At 51.9% G+C, this 13,368-nt stretch overlaps 1 protein-coding gene across 19 annotated transcripts in view; it reads right to left on the bottom strand.

Moving 5' to 3' along the window:
• Positions 1-13,368, bottom strand: part of LOC110526357 (CUGBP Elav-like family member 4) — a 174,919-nt gene that overhangs the window by 140,640 nt on the left and 20,911 nt on the right. For all 19 annotated transcript variants that reach the window (XR_005052197.1, XM_036980700.1, XM_036980702.1 and 16 more), the window contains exon 2: positions 12,376-12,458. Coding sequence is in view for 18 of the 19 variants with exons in the window: in XM_036980700.1 (XP_036836595.1) it covers positions 12,376-12,458 (83 nt within the window). In the remaining variant the exon portion in view is untranslated. The remainder of the gene's footprint in view (positions 1-12,375; positions 12,459-13,368) is intronic.

The following is a 13,368-nucleotide window of genomic DNA, read 5'->3' as shown; positions in this document are numbered from 1 at the left end:
ATTCTATCCTATACACTACTAATACCATACTCTACCCTATACACTACTAATACCATATTCTATCATATACACTACTAATTCCATATTCTACCCTATACACTACTAATACCATATACTACCCTATACACTACTAATACCATATTCTACCCTATACACTACACCTAAGACAGAGCAAACATCAACAACAGCTCAGACTTATCTTCCATTAACACTTATCTTCCATTATCTCAAGCAACACACCAGTTTAGATTCCTGGAAAACAAAGTCATGCTAACACACAGTCTACACACGCAGCGGGAGGGAGGGACCTTTGATTACACTTTGACTTTCTCTCTCAGCACTCTTCAAGTCTTTAATTAATTGGCATGTAAACAGCTGCAAGGTCACTTTCTTAAATGGAGGGGGAGATAAGAGGAGAGGAGGGGAGAGGAGCATGGCGCTGGGTGGAGTAGTTAATCCTTTAGACACGACGATGGAGGAGTTTGTCCTGGTGATGCTCCGTGTTAATTATGCAAGCCCACTCCACTCCAGTGTGTCTCCACGCTAGCTCCCTGATTACACATCACTTTAGCACCTCACACTAACTTTAAAGCCACGCTGACGCCCTCCCTGTACAACTTCTGTACACAGGACAACACACAGCACATTTACTGTCCTGGCACAAATAAAAGCCTTATTTATATCTCTTCTGCTTTCTGGGAGTTTGTGTGTATTTGTCTGTGTGTGTGAATCAGCAGAGAGTTTGCACCCGTCTGTGTGTGATTAACTGCACTGTTTGATGAGTCTGGCTGCTCTGTTCTGCTCTGTTCTGCTTGGTTCTGCTCTGTTCTGCTCTGTTCTGCTCTGTTCTGCTTGGTTCTGCTCTGTTCTGCTCTGTTCTGCTTGGTTCTGCTCTGTTCTGCTCTGTTCTGCTTGGTTCTGCTCTGTTCTGCCCTGTTCTGCTTGGTCCTGCTCTGTTCTGCTCTGTTCTGCTCTGTTCTGCTTGGTTCTGCTCTGTTCTGCTCTGTTCTGCTCTGTTCTGCTTGGTTTTGCTCGGTTCTGCTTGGTTCTGCTCTGTTCTGCTTGGTTCTGCTCTGTTCTGCTCTGTTCTGCTTGGTTCTGCTCTGTTCTGCTCTGTTCTGCTTGGTCCTGCTCTGTTCTGCTCTGTTCTGCTTGGCTCTGCTCTGTTCTGCTCTGTTCTGCTTGGTTCTGCTCTGTTCTGCTTGGTCCTGCTCTGTTCTGCTCTATTCTGCTCTGTTCTGCTCGGTTCTGCTCTGTTCTAGTCTATTCTGCTCGGTTCTGCTCTGTTCTGCTCTATTCTGCTCTATTCTGCTGTGTTCTGCTCTGTTCTGCTCGGTTCTGCTCTATTCTGCTCTGTTCTGCTCTATTCTGCTCGGTTCTGATATGTTCTGCTCTATTCTGCTCGGTTCTGCTCTGTTCACTCTGTTCTGCTCTATTCTGCTCTATTCTGCTCTGTTCTGCTCTGTTCTGCTCGGTTCTGATCTGTTCTGCTCTATTCTGCTCGGTTCTGCTCTGTTCTGCTCGGTTCTGCTCTATTCTGCTCTGTTCTACTCTGTTCTGCTCTATTCTGCTCGGTTCTGCTCTGTTCTGCTCGGTTCTGCTCTATTCTGCTCTGTTCTGCTCTATTCTGCTCTATTCTGCTCGGTTCTGCTCGGTTCATGCTCGGTTCTGCTCTGTTCTGCTCTATTCTGCTCGGTTCTGCTCTGTTCTGCTCTATTCTGCTCTATTCTGCTCTGTTCTGCTCTATTCTGCTCGGTTCTGCTCTGTTCTGCTCTATTCTGCTCTATTCTGCTCTGTTCTGCTCTGTTCTGCTCTATTCTGCTCGGTTCTGCTCTGTTCTGCTCTATTCTGCTCTATTCTGCTCTGTTCTGCTCGGTTCTGCTCTGTTCTGCTCGGTTCATGCTCGGTTCTGCTCTGTTCTGCTCTCTTCTGCTCGGTTCTGCTCTATTCTGCTCGGTTCTGCTCTGTTCTGCTCTATTCTGCTCTATTCTGCTCGGTTCTGCTCGGTTCATGCTCGGTTCTGCTCTGTTCTGCTCTATTCTGCTCTATTCTGCTCTGTTCTGCTCTATTCTGCTCGGTTCTGCTCTGTTCTGCTCTATTCTGCTCTATTCTGCTCTGTTCTGCTCTGTTCTGCTCTGTTCTGCTCTATTCTGCTCGGTTCTGCTCTGTTCTGCTCTGTTCTGCTCTGTTCTGCTCTGTTCTGCTCGGTTCTGCTCTGTTCTGCTCTATTCTGCTCTATTCTGCTCTGTTCTGCTCGGTTCTGCTCTGTTCTGCTCTATTCTGCTCTATTCTGCTCTATTCTGCTCTGTTCTGCTCTGTTCTGCTCTATTCTGCTCTATTCTGCTCTGTTCTGCTCGGTTCTGCTCTGTTCTGCTCTATTCTGCTCTGTTCTGCTCTGTTCTGCTCGGTTCTGCTCTGTTCTGCTCGGTTCATGCTTCTGCTGAACTCAGCAACACCATGTTTTTTTTTTTTTTTTTTTTTTTACAAATAGGCGCAAATTGTCTTGATGTCTTTGGTGATTGCTATAGTGTGTAGGGAATTCGAATGGGTTGGGCACTAGCCTGGCCTGCCGGCACAGCACAGCACAGTATCACATAGCACAGCACAGTACAGCACAGCACACACAACACAGCACAGGGAGGCTCAGTAAAGAGTCATAGAAGAGGAAGAGCATGGGGAAGAAGATGAGTGGTTGACTAGGTCTATCTGTCATGGACACGACACCACAGCAGCCAGGCACTTCCCATCACTATCCATCCCAGTGAAGCAGCAATGTTAACAATACTGTCCTCACATTTACCAGTTCTGCCTCATTAGAGCCTTGGAAGCAGATACATTAGAGCAGGATGCCATGCACCGGTTGAGTTGGGTTCTGGCTTCACCTGTCAGCTACAAAGAATGTGTGGGTGGGTGGGGGATGGGTGTATGAGGGGGGAGGAGATTGGAGGGGTGTGTCTGGAGAGAGTAGAAAGGAGCTGGGAGGGGGGTGTGAGGAGAGAGGAGTTGGGAGGGGGTGTGAGGAGAGAGGAGTTGGGAGCAGTGTGTGAGGAGAGGGGAGCTGAGAGGGGTGTGTGAGGAGAGAGGAGAGGAGCTGGGAGGGGTGTGTGAAGAGAGAGAAGTTGGGAGGGGTGTGTGAGGAGAGAGGAGCTGGGAGGGGTGTGTGAGGAGAGAGGAGCTGGGAGGGGTGTGTGACGAGAGAGGAGCTGAGAGGGGTATGTGAGGAGAAAGGAGCTAGGAAGGGTATGTGAGGAGAGAAGAGCTGGGAAGGGTGTGTGAGGAGAAAGGAGGGGTGTATGAGGAGAGAGGAGCTGAGAGGGGTGTGTGAGGGGAGAGAAGGGGTGTGTTTAGGAGAGAGGAGCTGGGAAGGGTGTGTGAGGATAGAGGAGAGAAGAGCTGGGAGGGGTGTGTGAGGAGAGAGGAGCTGAGAGGGGTGTGTGAGGAGAGAGGAGCTGGGAGGGGTGTGTGAGGAGAGAGGCATTGGGAGGGGTGTGTGAGGATAGAGGAGCTGGTAGGGGTGTGTGAGGAGAGAGGAGCTGGAGGGGTGTGCGAGGAGAGAGGAGAGAGGAGCTGGGAGGGGTGTGTGAGGAGAGAGGAGCTGAGAGGGGAGTGTGAGGGGTGTGTGAGGAGAGAGGAGCGAAGAGCTGGGAAGGGTGTGTGAAGAGAGAGGAGAGAGGAGCTGGGAGGGGTGTGTGAGGAGAGAGGAGCTGGTAGGGGTGTGTAAGGAGAGAAGAGCTGGGTGGGGTGTGTGACGAGAGAGGAGAGAGGAGCTGGGAGGGGTGTGTGAGGAGAGAGGAGCTGAGAGGGGTGTGTGAGGAGAGAGGAGCTGGGAGGGGTGTGTGAGGAGAGAGGAGCTGGGTGGGTTGTGTGATGAGAGAGGATAGAGGAGAGAGGAGTTGGAAGGGGTGTGTGAGGAGAGAGGAGCGAAGAGCTGGGAAGGGTGTGTGAAGAGAGAGGAGCTGGGAGGGGTGTGTAAGGAAAGAAGAGCTGGGTGGGGTATGTAAGGAGAGAAGAGCTGGGTGGGGTGTGTGACGAGAGAGGAGAGGGGAGCTGGGAGGGGTGTGTGAGGAGAGAGGAGCTGAGAGGGGTGTGTGAGGAGAGAGGAGCTGGGAGGGGTGTGTGAGGAGAGAGGAGTTGGGAGGGGGGTGTGAGGAGAGAGGAGCTGGGAGGGGTGTGTGAGGAGAGATGAACTGGGAGGGGTGTGTGAGGAGAGAGGAGCGAGGAGCTGGGAGGGGTGTGAGGAGAGAGGAGCTGGGAGGGGTGTGTGAGGAGAGAGGAGCTGGGAGGGGGTGTGAGGAGAGATGAACTGGGAGGGGTGTGTGAGGAGACAGGATCGAGGAGCTGAGAGGGGTGTGTGAGGAGAGAGGAGCTGGGAATGGTGTGGGAGGAGAGAGGAGAGAGGAGCTGAGAGGGGGGTGAGGAGAGAGGAGCTGGGAGGGTGTGAGGAGAGAGGATCTAAGAAGGGTGTGTGAGGAGAGAGGAGCTGGGAGGGGGGTGAGGAGAGAGGAGCTGGGAGGGGGTGAGGAGAGAGGAGCTAAGAAGGATGTGTGAGGAGAGAGGAGCTGGGAGGGGTGTGTGAGGAGAGAGGAGTTGGGAGTGGGGTGTGAGGAGAGAGGAGCTGGGAGGGGTGTGTGAGGAGAGATGAACTGGGAGGGGTGTGTGAGGAGAGAGGAGCGAGGAGCTGGGAGGGGTGTGAGGAGAGAGGAGCTGGGAGGGGTGTGTGAGGAGAGAGGAGCTGGGAGGGGTGTGTGAGGAGCTAGGAGCTGAGAATGGTTTGTGAGGAGAGAGGAGCTGGGAGGGGTGTGTGAGGAGAGAGGAGCTGGGAGGGGGTCTGAGGAGAGATGAACTGGGAGGGGTGTGTGAGGAGCGAGGAGCTGGGAGGGGTGTGTGAGGAGACAGAATCGAGGAGCTGAGAGGGGTGTGTGAGGAGAGAGGAGCTGGGAGGGGTGTGTGAGGAGCGAGGAGCTGGGAGGGGTGTGTGAGGAGACAGGATCGAGGAGCTGAGAGGGGTGTGTGAGGAGAGAGGAGCTGGGAGGGCTTTATTAGGAGAGAGGAGAGAGGTGCTGGGAGGGCTGTATTAGGAGAGTGGAGAGAGGAGGAGTGTATGAGGAGCGAGAAGCTGAGAGGGTTGTGTGAGGAGAGAGGAGCTGAGGAGGGGTGTGTGAGGAGAAAGGAGAGAGGAGCTGGAAGAAGTGTTTGAGGAGAAATAAGAGAGGAAGGGTGTGATTAGGATAGAGGATTTTGGACAGGTTTGTGAGGAGAGAGGAGAGTTGAGCTGGGAGGGGTGTGTGAGGAGAGAGGAGCTGGGAGGTGTGTGTGAAGGGAGAGGAGCTGGGAGGGGTGTGTGAGGAAAGAGGAGCTGGGTGGGGTGTGTGACGAGAGAGGAGAGAGGAGCTGGGAGGGGTGTGTGAGGAGAGAGGAGCTAAGAGGGGTGTGTGAGGAGAGAGGAGACTGGAGGGGTGTGTGAGGAGAGAGGAGCGAGCTGGGAGGGGGTGTGAGGAGAGATGAACTGGGAGGGGTGTGTGAGGAGACAGGATCGAGGAGCTGAGAGGGGTGTGTGAGGAGAGAGGAGCTGGGAGGGCTTTATTAGGAGAGAGGAGAGAGGTGCTGGGAGGGCTGTATTAGGAGAGTGGAGAGAGGAGGAGTGTATGAGGAGCGAGAAGCTGAGAGGGTTGTGTGAGGAGAGAGGAGCTGAGGAGGGGTGTGTGAGGAGAAAGGAGAGAGGAGCTGGAAGAAGTGTTTGAGGAGAAATAAGAGAGGATGGGTGTGATTAGGATAGAGGATTTTGGACGGGTTTGTGAGGAGAGAGGAGAGTTGAGCTGGGAGGGGTGTGTGAGGAGAGAGGAGCTGGGAGGTGTGTGTGAAGGGAGAGGAGACTGGAGGGGTGTGTGAGGAGAGAGGAGCGAGGAGCTGGGAGGGTGTGTGAGGAGAGAGGAGCTGGGAATGGTGTGGGAGGAGAGAGGAGAGAGGCGCTGGGAGGGGTGTGTGAGGAAAGAGGAGCTGGGTGGGGTGTGTGACGAGAGAGGAGAGAGGAGCTGGGAGGGGTGTGTGAGGAGAGAGGAGCTGAGAGGGGTGTGTGAGGAGAGAGGAGACTGGAGGGGTGTGTGAGGAGAGAGGAGCGAGGAGCTGGGAGGGTGTGTGAGGAGAGAGGAGCTGGGAATGGTGTGGGAGGAGAGAGGAGAGAGACGCTGGGAGGGGTGTGTGAGGAGAGAGGAGCTGGGAGAAGTGTGTGAGGAGAGAGGAGCTGAGAAGGGTGTGTGAGGAGAGACAGGAAGGGGTGTGTGAGGAGAGAGATTAGTGAGGAGCTGGGAAGGGTGTGGGAGGAGAGAGGAGCTGGGAATGGTGTGGGAGGAGAGAGGAGAGAGGAGCTGGGAGGGGTGTGAGGAGAGAGGATCTAAGAAGGGTGTGTGAGGAGAGAGGAGCTGGGAGGGGGTGAGGAGAGAGGAGCAGGGAGGGGGTGAGGAGAGAGGAGCTGGAAGGGGTGTGAGAAGAGAGGAGCTAAGAAGGGTGTGTGAGGAGAGAGGAGCTTGGAGGGGTGTGAGGAGAGAGGAGCTGGGAGGGGTGTGAGGAGAGAGGAGCTGGGAGGGGTGTGTGAGGAGAGATGAACTGGGAGGGGTGTGTGAGGAGAGAGGAGCGAGGAGCTGGGAGGGGTGTGAGGAAAGAGGAGCTGGGAGGGGTGTGTGAGGAGAGAGGAGCTGGGAGGGGTATGTGAGGAGAGAGGAGCTGGGAGGGCTTTATGAGGAGAGAGGAGCGAGGAGCTGGGAGGGGTGTGAGGAGAGAGGAGCTGGGAGGGGTGTGTGAGGAGAGAGGAGCTGGGAGGGGTGTGTGAGGAGCGAGGAGCTGAGAACGGTTTGTGAGGAGAGAGGAGCTGGGAGGGGTGTGTGAGGAGAGAGGAGCTGGGAGGGGGTGTGAGGAGAGAGGAGCTGGGAGGGGTGTGTGAGGAGAGAGGAGCGAGGAGCTGGGAGGGGTGTGTGAGGAGAGAGGAGAGAGGGGATGAGAGGGGTGTGTGAGGAGAGAGGACCTGGGAGGGGTGTGTGAGGAGAGAGGAGCTGGGAGGGCTGTATTAGGAGAGAGGAGAGAGGTGCTGGGAGGGCTGTATTAGGAGAGAGGAGCTGGGAGGGGTGTGTGTGGATAGAGGAGAGAGGAGGAGTGTGTGAGGAGCGAGAAGCTGAGAGGGTTGTGTGAGGAGAGAGGAGCTGAGGGGTGTGTGAGGAGAAAGGAGAAAGGAGCTGGGAGAAGTGTTGAGGAGAAAAAAGAGAGGAGGGGTGTGATTAGGATAGAGGATTTGGGAGGGGTTTGTGAGAAGAGAGGAGAGTTGAGCTGGGAGGGGTGTGTGAGGAGAGAGGAGCTGGGAGGTGTGTGTGAAGGGAGAGGAGCTGGGAGGGGTTTGTGAGGAGAAAGGAGCTGGGAGGGGTTTGTGAGGAGAGAGGAGAGTTGAGCTGGGAGGGGTGTGTGGGGAGAGAGGAGCTGTGAGGTGTGTGTGAAGGGAGAGGAGCTTGGAGGGGTTTGTGAGGAGAGAGGAGCTGGGAGGTGTGTGTGAAGGGAGAGGAGCTGGGAGGGGTGTGTGAGGAGAGAGGAGACAAGCTGAGAAGGGTGTGAGGAGAGAGGAGCTGGGAGGGGTGTGTGAGGAGAGAGGAGAGGGGAGCTGGGAGGGGTGTGTGAGGAGAGAGGAGATGAGGAGGGGTTTGTTTTGAGAAAGGAACTGAGAGGAGTATGTGAATAGAGAGGAGCTGTGAGGGGTGTGTGAGGAGAGAGGAGCTGAGAGGGTGTGTGAGGAGAGAGGAGCTGAGAGGGGTGTGTGAGGAGAGAGGAGCTGAGAAGGGTGTGTGAGGAGCGAGAATCGAGGAGCTGGGAGGTCAGTACAGATTATTTTGACTGCACACCAGAGCAAAAATACACACAACATACAAAACAATACACCCAATATTCTCTCCACAGCTATGGCACTGCACATTCCTTAAAGGTAATTATGGGTCACCTTCATTGTACCTGATACAGTCATTGATCATACAGTATATGTATCTATACTAACAACCTGGCTTTGAAGTCTTTGGAGTTCCGTAAAGTACTGAGAGGACAAATGGTTTTGGTTCTCGGTCCTGTTCTCTTTACACTAAGCTACACTAAGTTTTTAAAATGCACTATTTCTGCCTTTCATCTGTCCAGCGCCCTGCCATCTTTATGCTCTGGTTAAGGGCTTTGGTTAAGGGCTCTGGTTAAGGGCAACTTCACTATGACTGATGTTTGCCCTCCTTCCAGTTGATTGTAAAAGGAGGCTCCCCATGCAGGCTGGTAGGAAGAACATTTGCACTCAGGAAGGTTGAAAATCCCATCACATGGAACCAAATTAATTTGTGAGGCACAGTATTCAGGATAGGGTTGCAAAATTCTGTGAACTTTCAATAAATTCCCCGGTTTACCAGAAATCCTGGTTGGAGAAATCTTGATTATGGAAATCCCTCAATCAGGATTTCAAGAAAACCAGGGAATTTATTGAAAGTTACCGTAATTTTGCAACCCTATTTCAGGAGCACTGGCATCATAATGGAAGACAATATGGAGTTCCATCCCTTCATTGCGATTCCATTCACTCTTTAATCGGGGGGACGGCCGTAGTCAGGGCAGCAGTGTAGAAAATGGTTTCATCCCAGGGGGATAAGAAAAAACAACGCTCTCTTTTTAATTTCTCCTCTAAAGCGGCTGGGGAAAAGAGAGAAACCGATATAGATGTAATTGATGGTGTGGAGCCAGGCGGGAGGCTAGCCGGGGCAGCCATAGAAGAGTTCCGTCAATTCTCTCATATCTGGATCCTGGCTTTTTTCGTTTCTCATAACAGGAAAGGCTCGTGGGCACTGGAGGTTGACAAATCTTGCACACAGGGCAAATTGACCAGCAACAGAACACAATTTGTCCTTTAAAAGAATGGTGGGGCCGGGCCCTGTATGGCTTCAGTAATTAGTTTAAGCTGCCTTGAGGCTGTGGTGTGATGGTCCAGGGGTGGACCCTGTCGAGGAAGCTTAGTGTGTCCTCTGATAAGATACGGTGATGCTGCGTCACAGACAGACAACCTTACCCTGAATCCTGATGAGGCTCCGTCACTAAATATATCAATTAACACGTCTTTACATAGAGATAAAGAGGAATGCGAGGATGGATTATAGGTGGGGGTGGGGGGGATCAACGGTGTGCGTGTGCTTGTGTGTGTGTGTGTCTGTGTGTGTGTGTGTGTGTGTGTGTGTGTGTGTGCGTGCGTGCGTGCGTGCGTGTGTGTGTGTGTGTGTGTGGGGAGGGGAAGCTTAAATAAGGATGATGGGAAATGAGAGTGATGGAGGCTCCTGCTGGCATGTTCTTACTGGCACGTACAAAGACAAAGACTAAAATATACACAGAGCTGTTCAGGCAGCATCTGTATCGTGAAGCTGGGAGTGTCAAACATGTATGAACTGGTCCGTCGAGTGTGTTCAGTGACATCCAACATCTCCCCCCTGACCCATTTCTATGTATGTGACACAGTAAAGTCAGTTTTCTCTGCTTTTCCCAGCAAAATAAATATAAAATCAATTAGAAGGGTAAAAACCACAGGAGAAACATGATATACTTTTACTCAATTTAGTGGAAGCAGAACCTTCAGGCCCTTGGAAGTTTGAGGATAAACAGTTCTGAACTCCTGGGTGGGGAACCTTTCCTCCTTTCTACTTACCTCCCTGGCTAAAGTCAGACAGCGGTTGCGCTTGGCTGCCTGGTTATTAATAAAGGGGTCAGGTGCTTGTGGAGCTCTCAGTCAGAAAGCAAGAAATGTGGATCTCTCCACAGACACCGCCACGCATGATGATGTGGCAAGCATGAGGCTGGGGCAGCACCTCAACACACACATCAGCCAGACAAAAAGACAGGAGGAAGGTGGAGTGAGAGAGGGGGGGGGGGGGGGGGTACGAGTGCGAGAGAGACGAAAGGTATAGAAAGGAAGAGGATGATAGTGAAAGAGATGCTGGGTGCTTTTCTGCAGCAGACTTTATAATTGGCTTTTGGGCTTATTAACAGGCCCGTTTCATCCTCTACCAGCAGCTAATTGGAGTAGAGGAGGCCTCCGCCACACGGCCTGGAAGGGAAAAAAAGAAGAAGAGGCTTCTTTTCAAGATTCTACCGGCTCCAAAAGCAGCGTGATGGGAGGCCATTAGGCAAACAGCGGAGAGATGTTCTGGAGCGTGTTTATAGGGAAAGGGGTAAATGAATCTGATCCGTGGAGAAATCATTCACAGAGATGACCTAACCTGTCCAAAGACCACGCTGCATGCCCTACATTGGGGAACATGCTGAATGGGCATGTAAACATAACGCCCTATAAGCATTCCAGGGGAGGCTGTTAAGCCTCTGATGACATTACTGTAGAGTACACACTGACTCCTGCCTGGCAGATCACATCAACGAGACATAAAGACACCATGATGACACTAGACATGTAAACAAATAGGTTTTTTGCAAAAACACAAAAACTACCCAACAAAGCAGAATGGCCTCTTGGACGGCAGCATGGGCAAGAGACATTGGCTAAGACTGAGAATTAGTCAATGAAAGAATGGGAATTTGAGATTCTCCAAAATGTGAGATTCTCAGTTAATCTGCACGACACCCCTGGTGACTCCTTGCAGATCACACACATACCATCCCGTCCTCCTCTCCGTCTCCCCCCTCCTTCTCTCTCTCCCAGCTCCAGAGAGTCCTCTTCTCAAACAGACTGACAATAACGATGGAAACATGAAACATGGCACGACAGAGGAATTGGAAAGTTCTTATCGTCCCTCACCCTCTGCCCTCAAAAGGCAATTCTCTTCAAGACAAGCCAGGAGGCGATCAAAGTGAGCCATATTGCTCTGTCCCTGCCTGTTTTGGTCTCTGGCAGACCGCAGACAAGGACTGGCCAGCATTGATAGCCTTCATTCATCGAGTTCATGTGCAATTCAAGCCCTGTTTTTGGTCGACTGGTTTTATTTTCCAGAAGGCCTGCAACCTGCCTGATGATCCATTTTAAGGCCTGCACATTTAAGTTTTCTGACAGTTTGAGGCGCACGCATCCAGACTGCACAATCAGGCCCGGAACAGCCAGCCCTGTCTGGACACATCATAGTGGAAGAGCTGGAGCATCAAAGGGCTGTCATAGAGGACCTCAGAGCATGATAGCCTGATGAAAATATCCTTATGAGGGTTGGCCTGCCACCTTACACAGCCTCTTTATTAAGGAGGGCGAGGGAAGGATGGGAGGATGGATCTCTATGTGGTTCTGCTGCAGATTGAAGGACTGCCCTCTTGCTGGGAGCTTGCATCCACCTATAACTCACGTTTACCCAAATCTCATAGACATAGCATTGACCCTTTTCTAGATATGAGCCATTAAGGCAGGAACCTCTGCAGTATGTAGTCCAATCACAACAATCACCTCATTAGAGAGCAGTGAGAATTAAAAGACAAGAGGTGGTCTCAGAGGGACTCCATTACAGCAGTGTTAGTGGTGTGTGGAACGAACACTCAATGTATTACCCAGGAGATCCAGACAGAGCACCGCAAACAGCTGATTAATCTGCCACAGAGAAGCCCTCAGACCCATCCACCTCTCCCCTGCCCCCCCTCCCTAGGGACCAGGATAGATGCCCAGAGGCTCTAACCAGGGAGAAGAGGGAGGGGATCTGGAGACATAGCAGGAGGCCCTCTCCTCTGCAGGGGCCACAGGCTGGATTCAATCAGACCTCTGGTTCCCAGGATGTTAAGTCTAGAACAATGCATCCCCATGTACATACTGTACTGTATATAGACATAGGAATCGGGAACATATCCAGCATACTGTAGGTCCTGGATGGGCGTATGGTATGACACTGTGGGTTTGTCACGGTGCAGTAGAAGGACATTCTTTTCATGCAAAACATATCAACCAACCGAAACAGAATTTAAAACAGTCTCTAAAATTAAAACTCCAGATGGCCATATTTGTGGTAAAAATTATTGTGGGTATTTATTGTTTGATTATATGTGATAATGAGAGTGGATTTCATGAGGCAATTAGGAATGTGTGTGTGTGCACTTGTGTGCGTGTGTGTGCGTGAGTCTGTGTGTGTGAAAACATTTTGAGAGGAGACGAGAGGACAGAAAAAGGACAGGATGGACCATCAAGCCTGTCTTATCAAAACATATATATAAATATAGTGAACATAACACATTTGCGCAAGGCGAAATAACTGAAGTATGGCTGACTTCAGCTCAGTATGTGTGAGTGTCTATGTGATGTGGTTGTGTTAAGAGTAGTAACATTAATGCAGACATGTCCCATGCCAGGCCCTGGACCCGGGGGCCCTAGCCTCTGACAGAGGGCAGATCAGGGGCACTTACCCCTGGCAGAGTCTTCTGTTCATGGAGGGCGCTCTGGGCCTTCAGTGCTGACTCTCTGGCGCAGTATGTTAAAAAGGCACATCCTGCAGAGAGGGCAACACAGATGAGAAAGGAGAGATACACATCCTGCAGAGAGGGCAACACAGATGAGAAAGGAGAGACACACATCCTGCAGAGAGGGCAACACAGATGAGAAAGGAGAGATACACATCCTGCAGAGAGGGCAACACAGATGAGCAAGGAGAGACACACATCCTGCAGAGAGGGCAACGCAGATGAGAAAGGAGAGACACATCCTGCAGAGAGGGCAACACAGATGAGCAAGGAGAGACACACATCCTGCAGAGAGGGCAACACAGATGAGAAAGGAGAGACACACATCCTGCAGAGAGGGCAACACAGATGAGAAAGGAGAGATACACATCCTGCAGAGAGGGCAACACAGATGAGCAAGGAGAGACACACATCCTGCAGAGAGGGCAACGCAGATGAGAAAGGAGAGACACATCCTGCAGAGAGGGCAACACAGATGAGCAAGGAGAGACACACATCCTGCAGAGAGGGCAACACAGATGAGAAAGGAGAGACACACATCCTGCAGAGAGGGCAACACAGATGAGAAAGGAGAGACACACATCCTGCAGAGAGGGCAACACCAACACAGATGAGAAAGGAGAGACACACATCCTGCAGAGAGGGCAACACAGATGAGAAAGGAGAGACACACATCCTGCAGAGAGGGCAACACAGACGAGAAAGGAGAGACACACATCCTGCAGAGAGGGCAACACATATGAGAAAGGAGAGACACACATCCTGCAGAGAGGGCAACACAGATGTGAAAGGAGAGACACACATCCTGCAGAGAGGGCAACACAGATGAGAAAGGAGAGACACACATCCTGCAGAGAGGACAACACAGATGAGAAAGGAGAGACACACATCCTGCAGAGAGGGCAACACAGATGAGAAAGGAGAGACACACATCCTGCA

This window comes from Oncorhynchus mykiss, chromosome 6 (assembly GCF_013265735.2).
Source record: "Oncorhynchus mykiss isolate Arlee chromosome 6, USDA_OmykA_1.1, whole genome shotgun sequence".
NCBI classification, from domain to species: Eukaryota; Metazoa; Chordata; class Actinopteri; order Salmoniformes; family Salmonidae; genus Oncorhynchus; species Oncorhynchus mykiss.
Note: the sequence above shows the minus strand (reverse complement) of the source record. Positions and strands in the feature narration are given on the sequence as shown.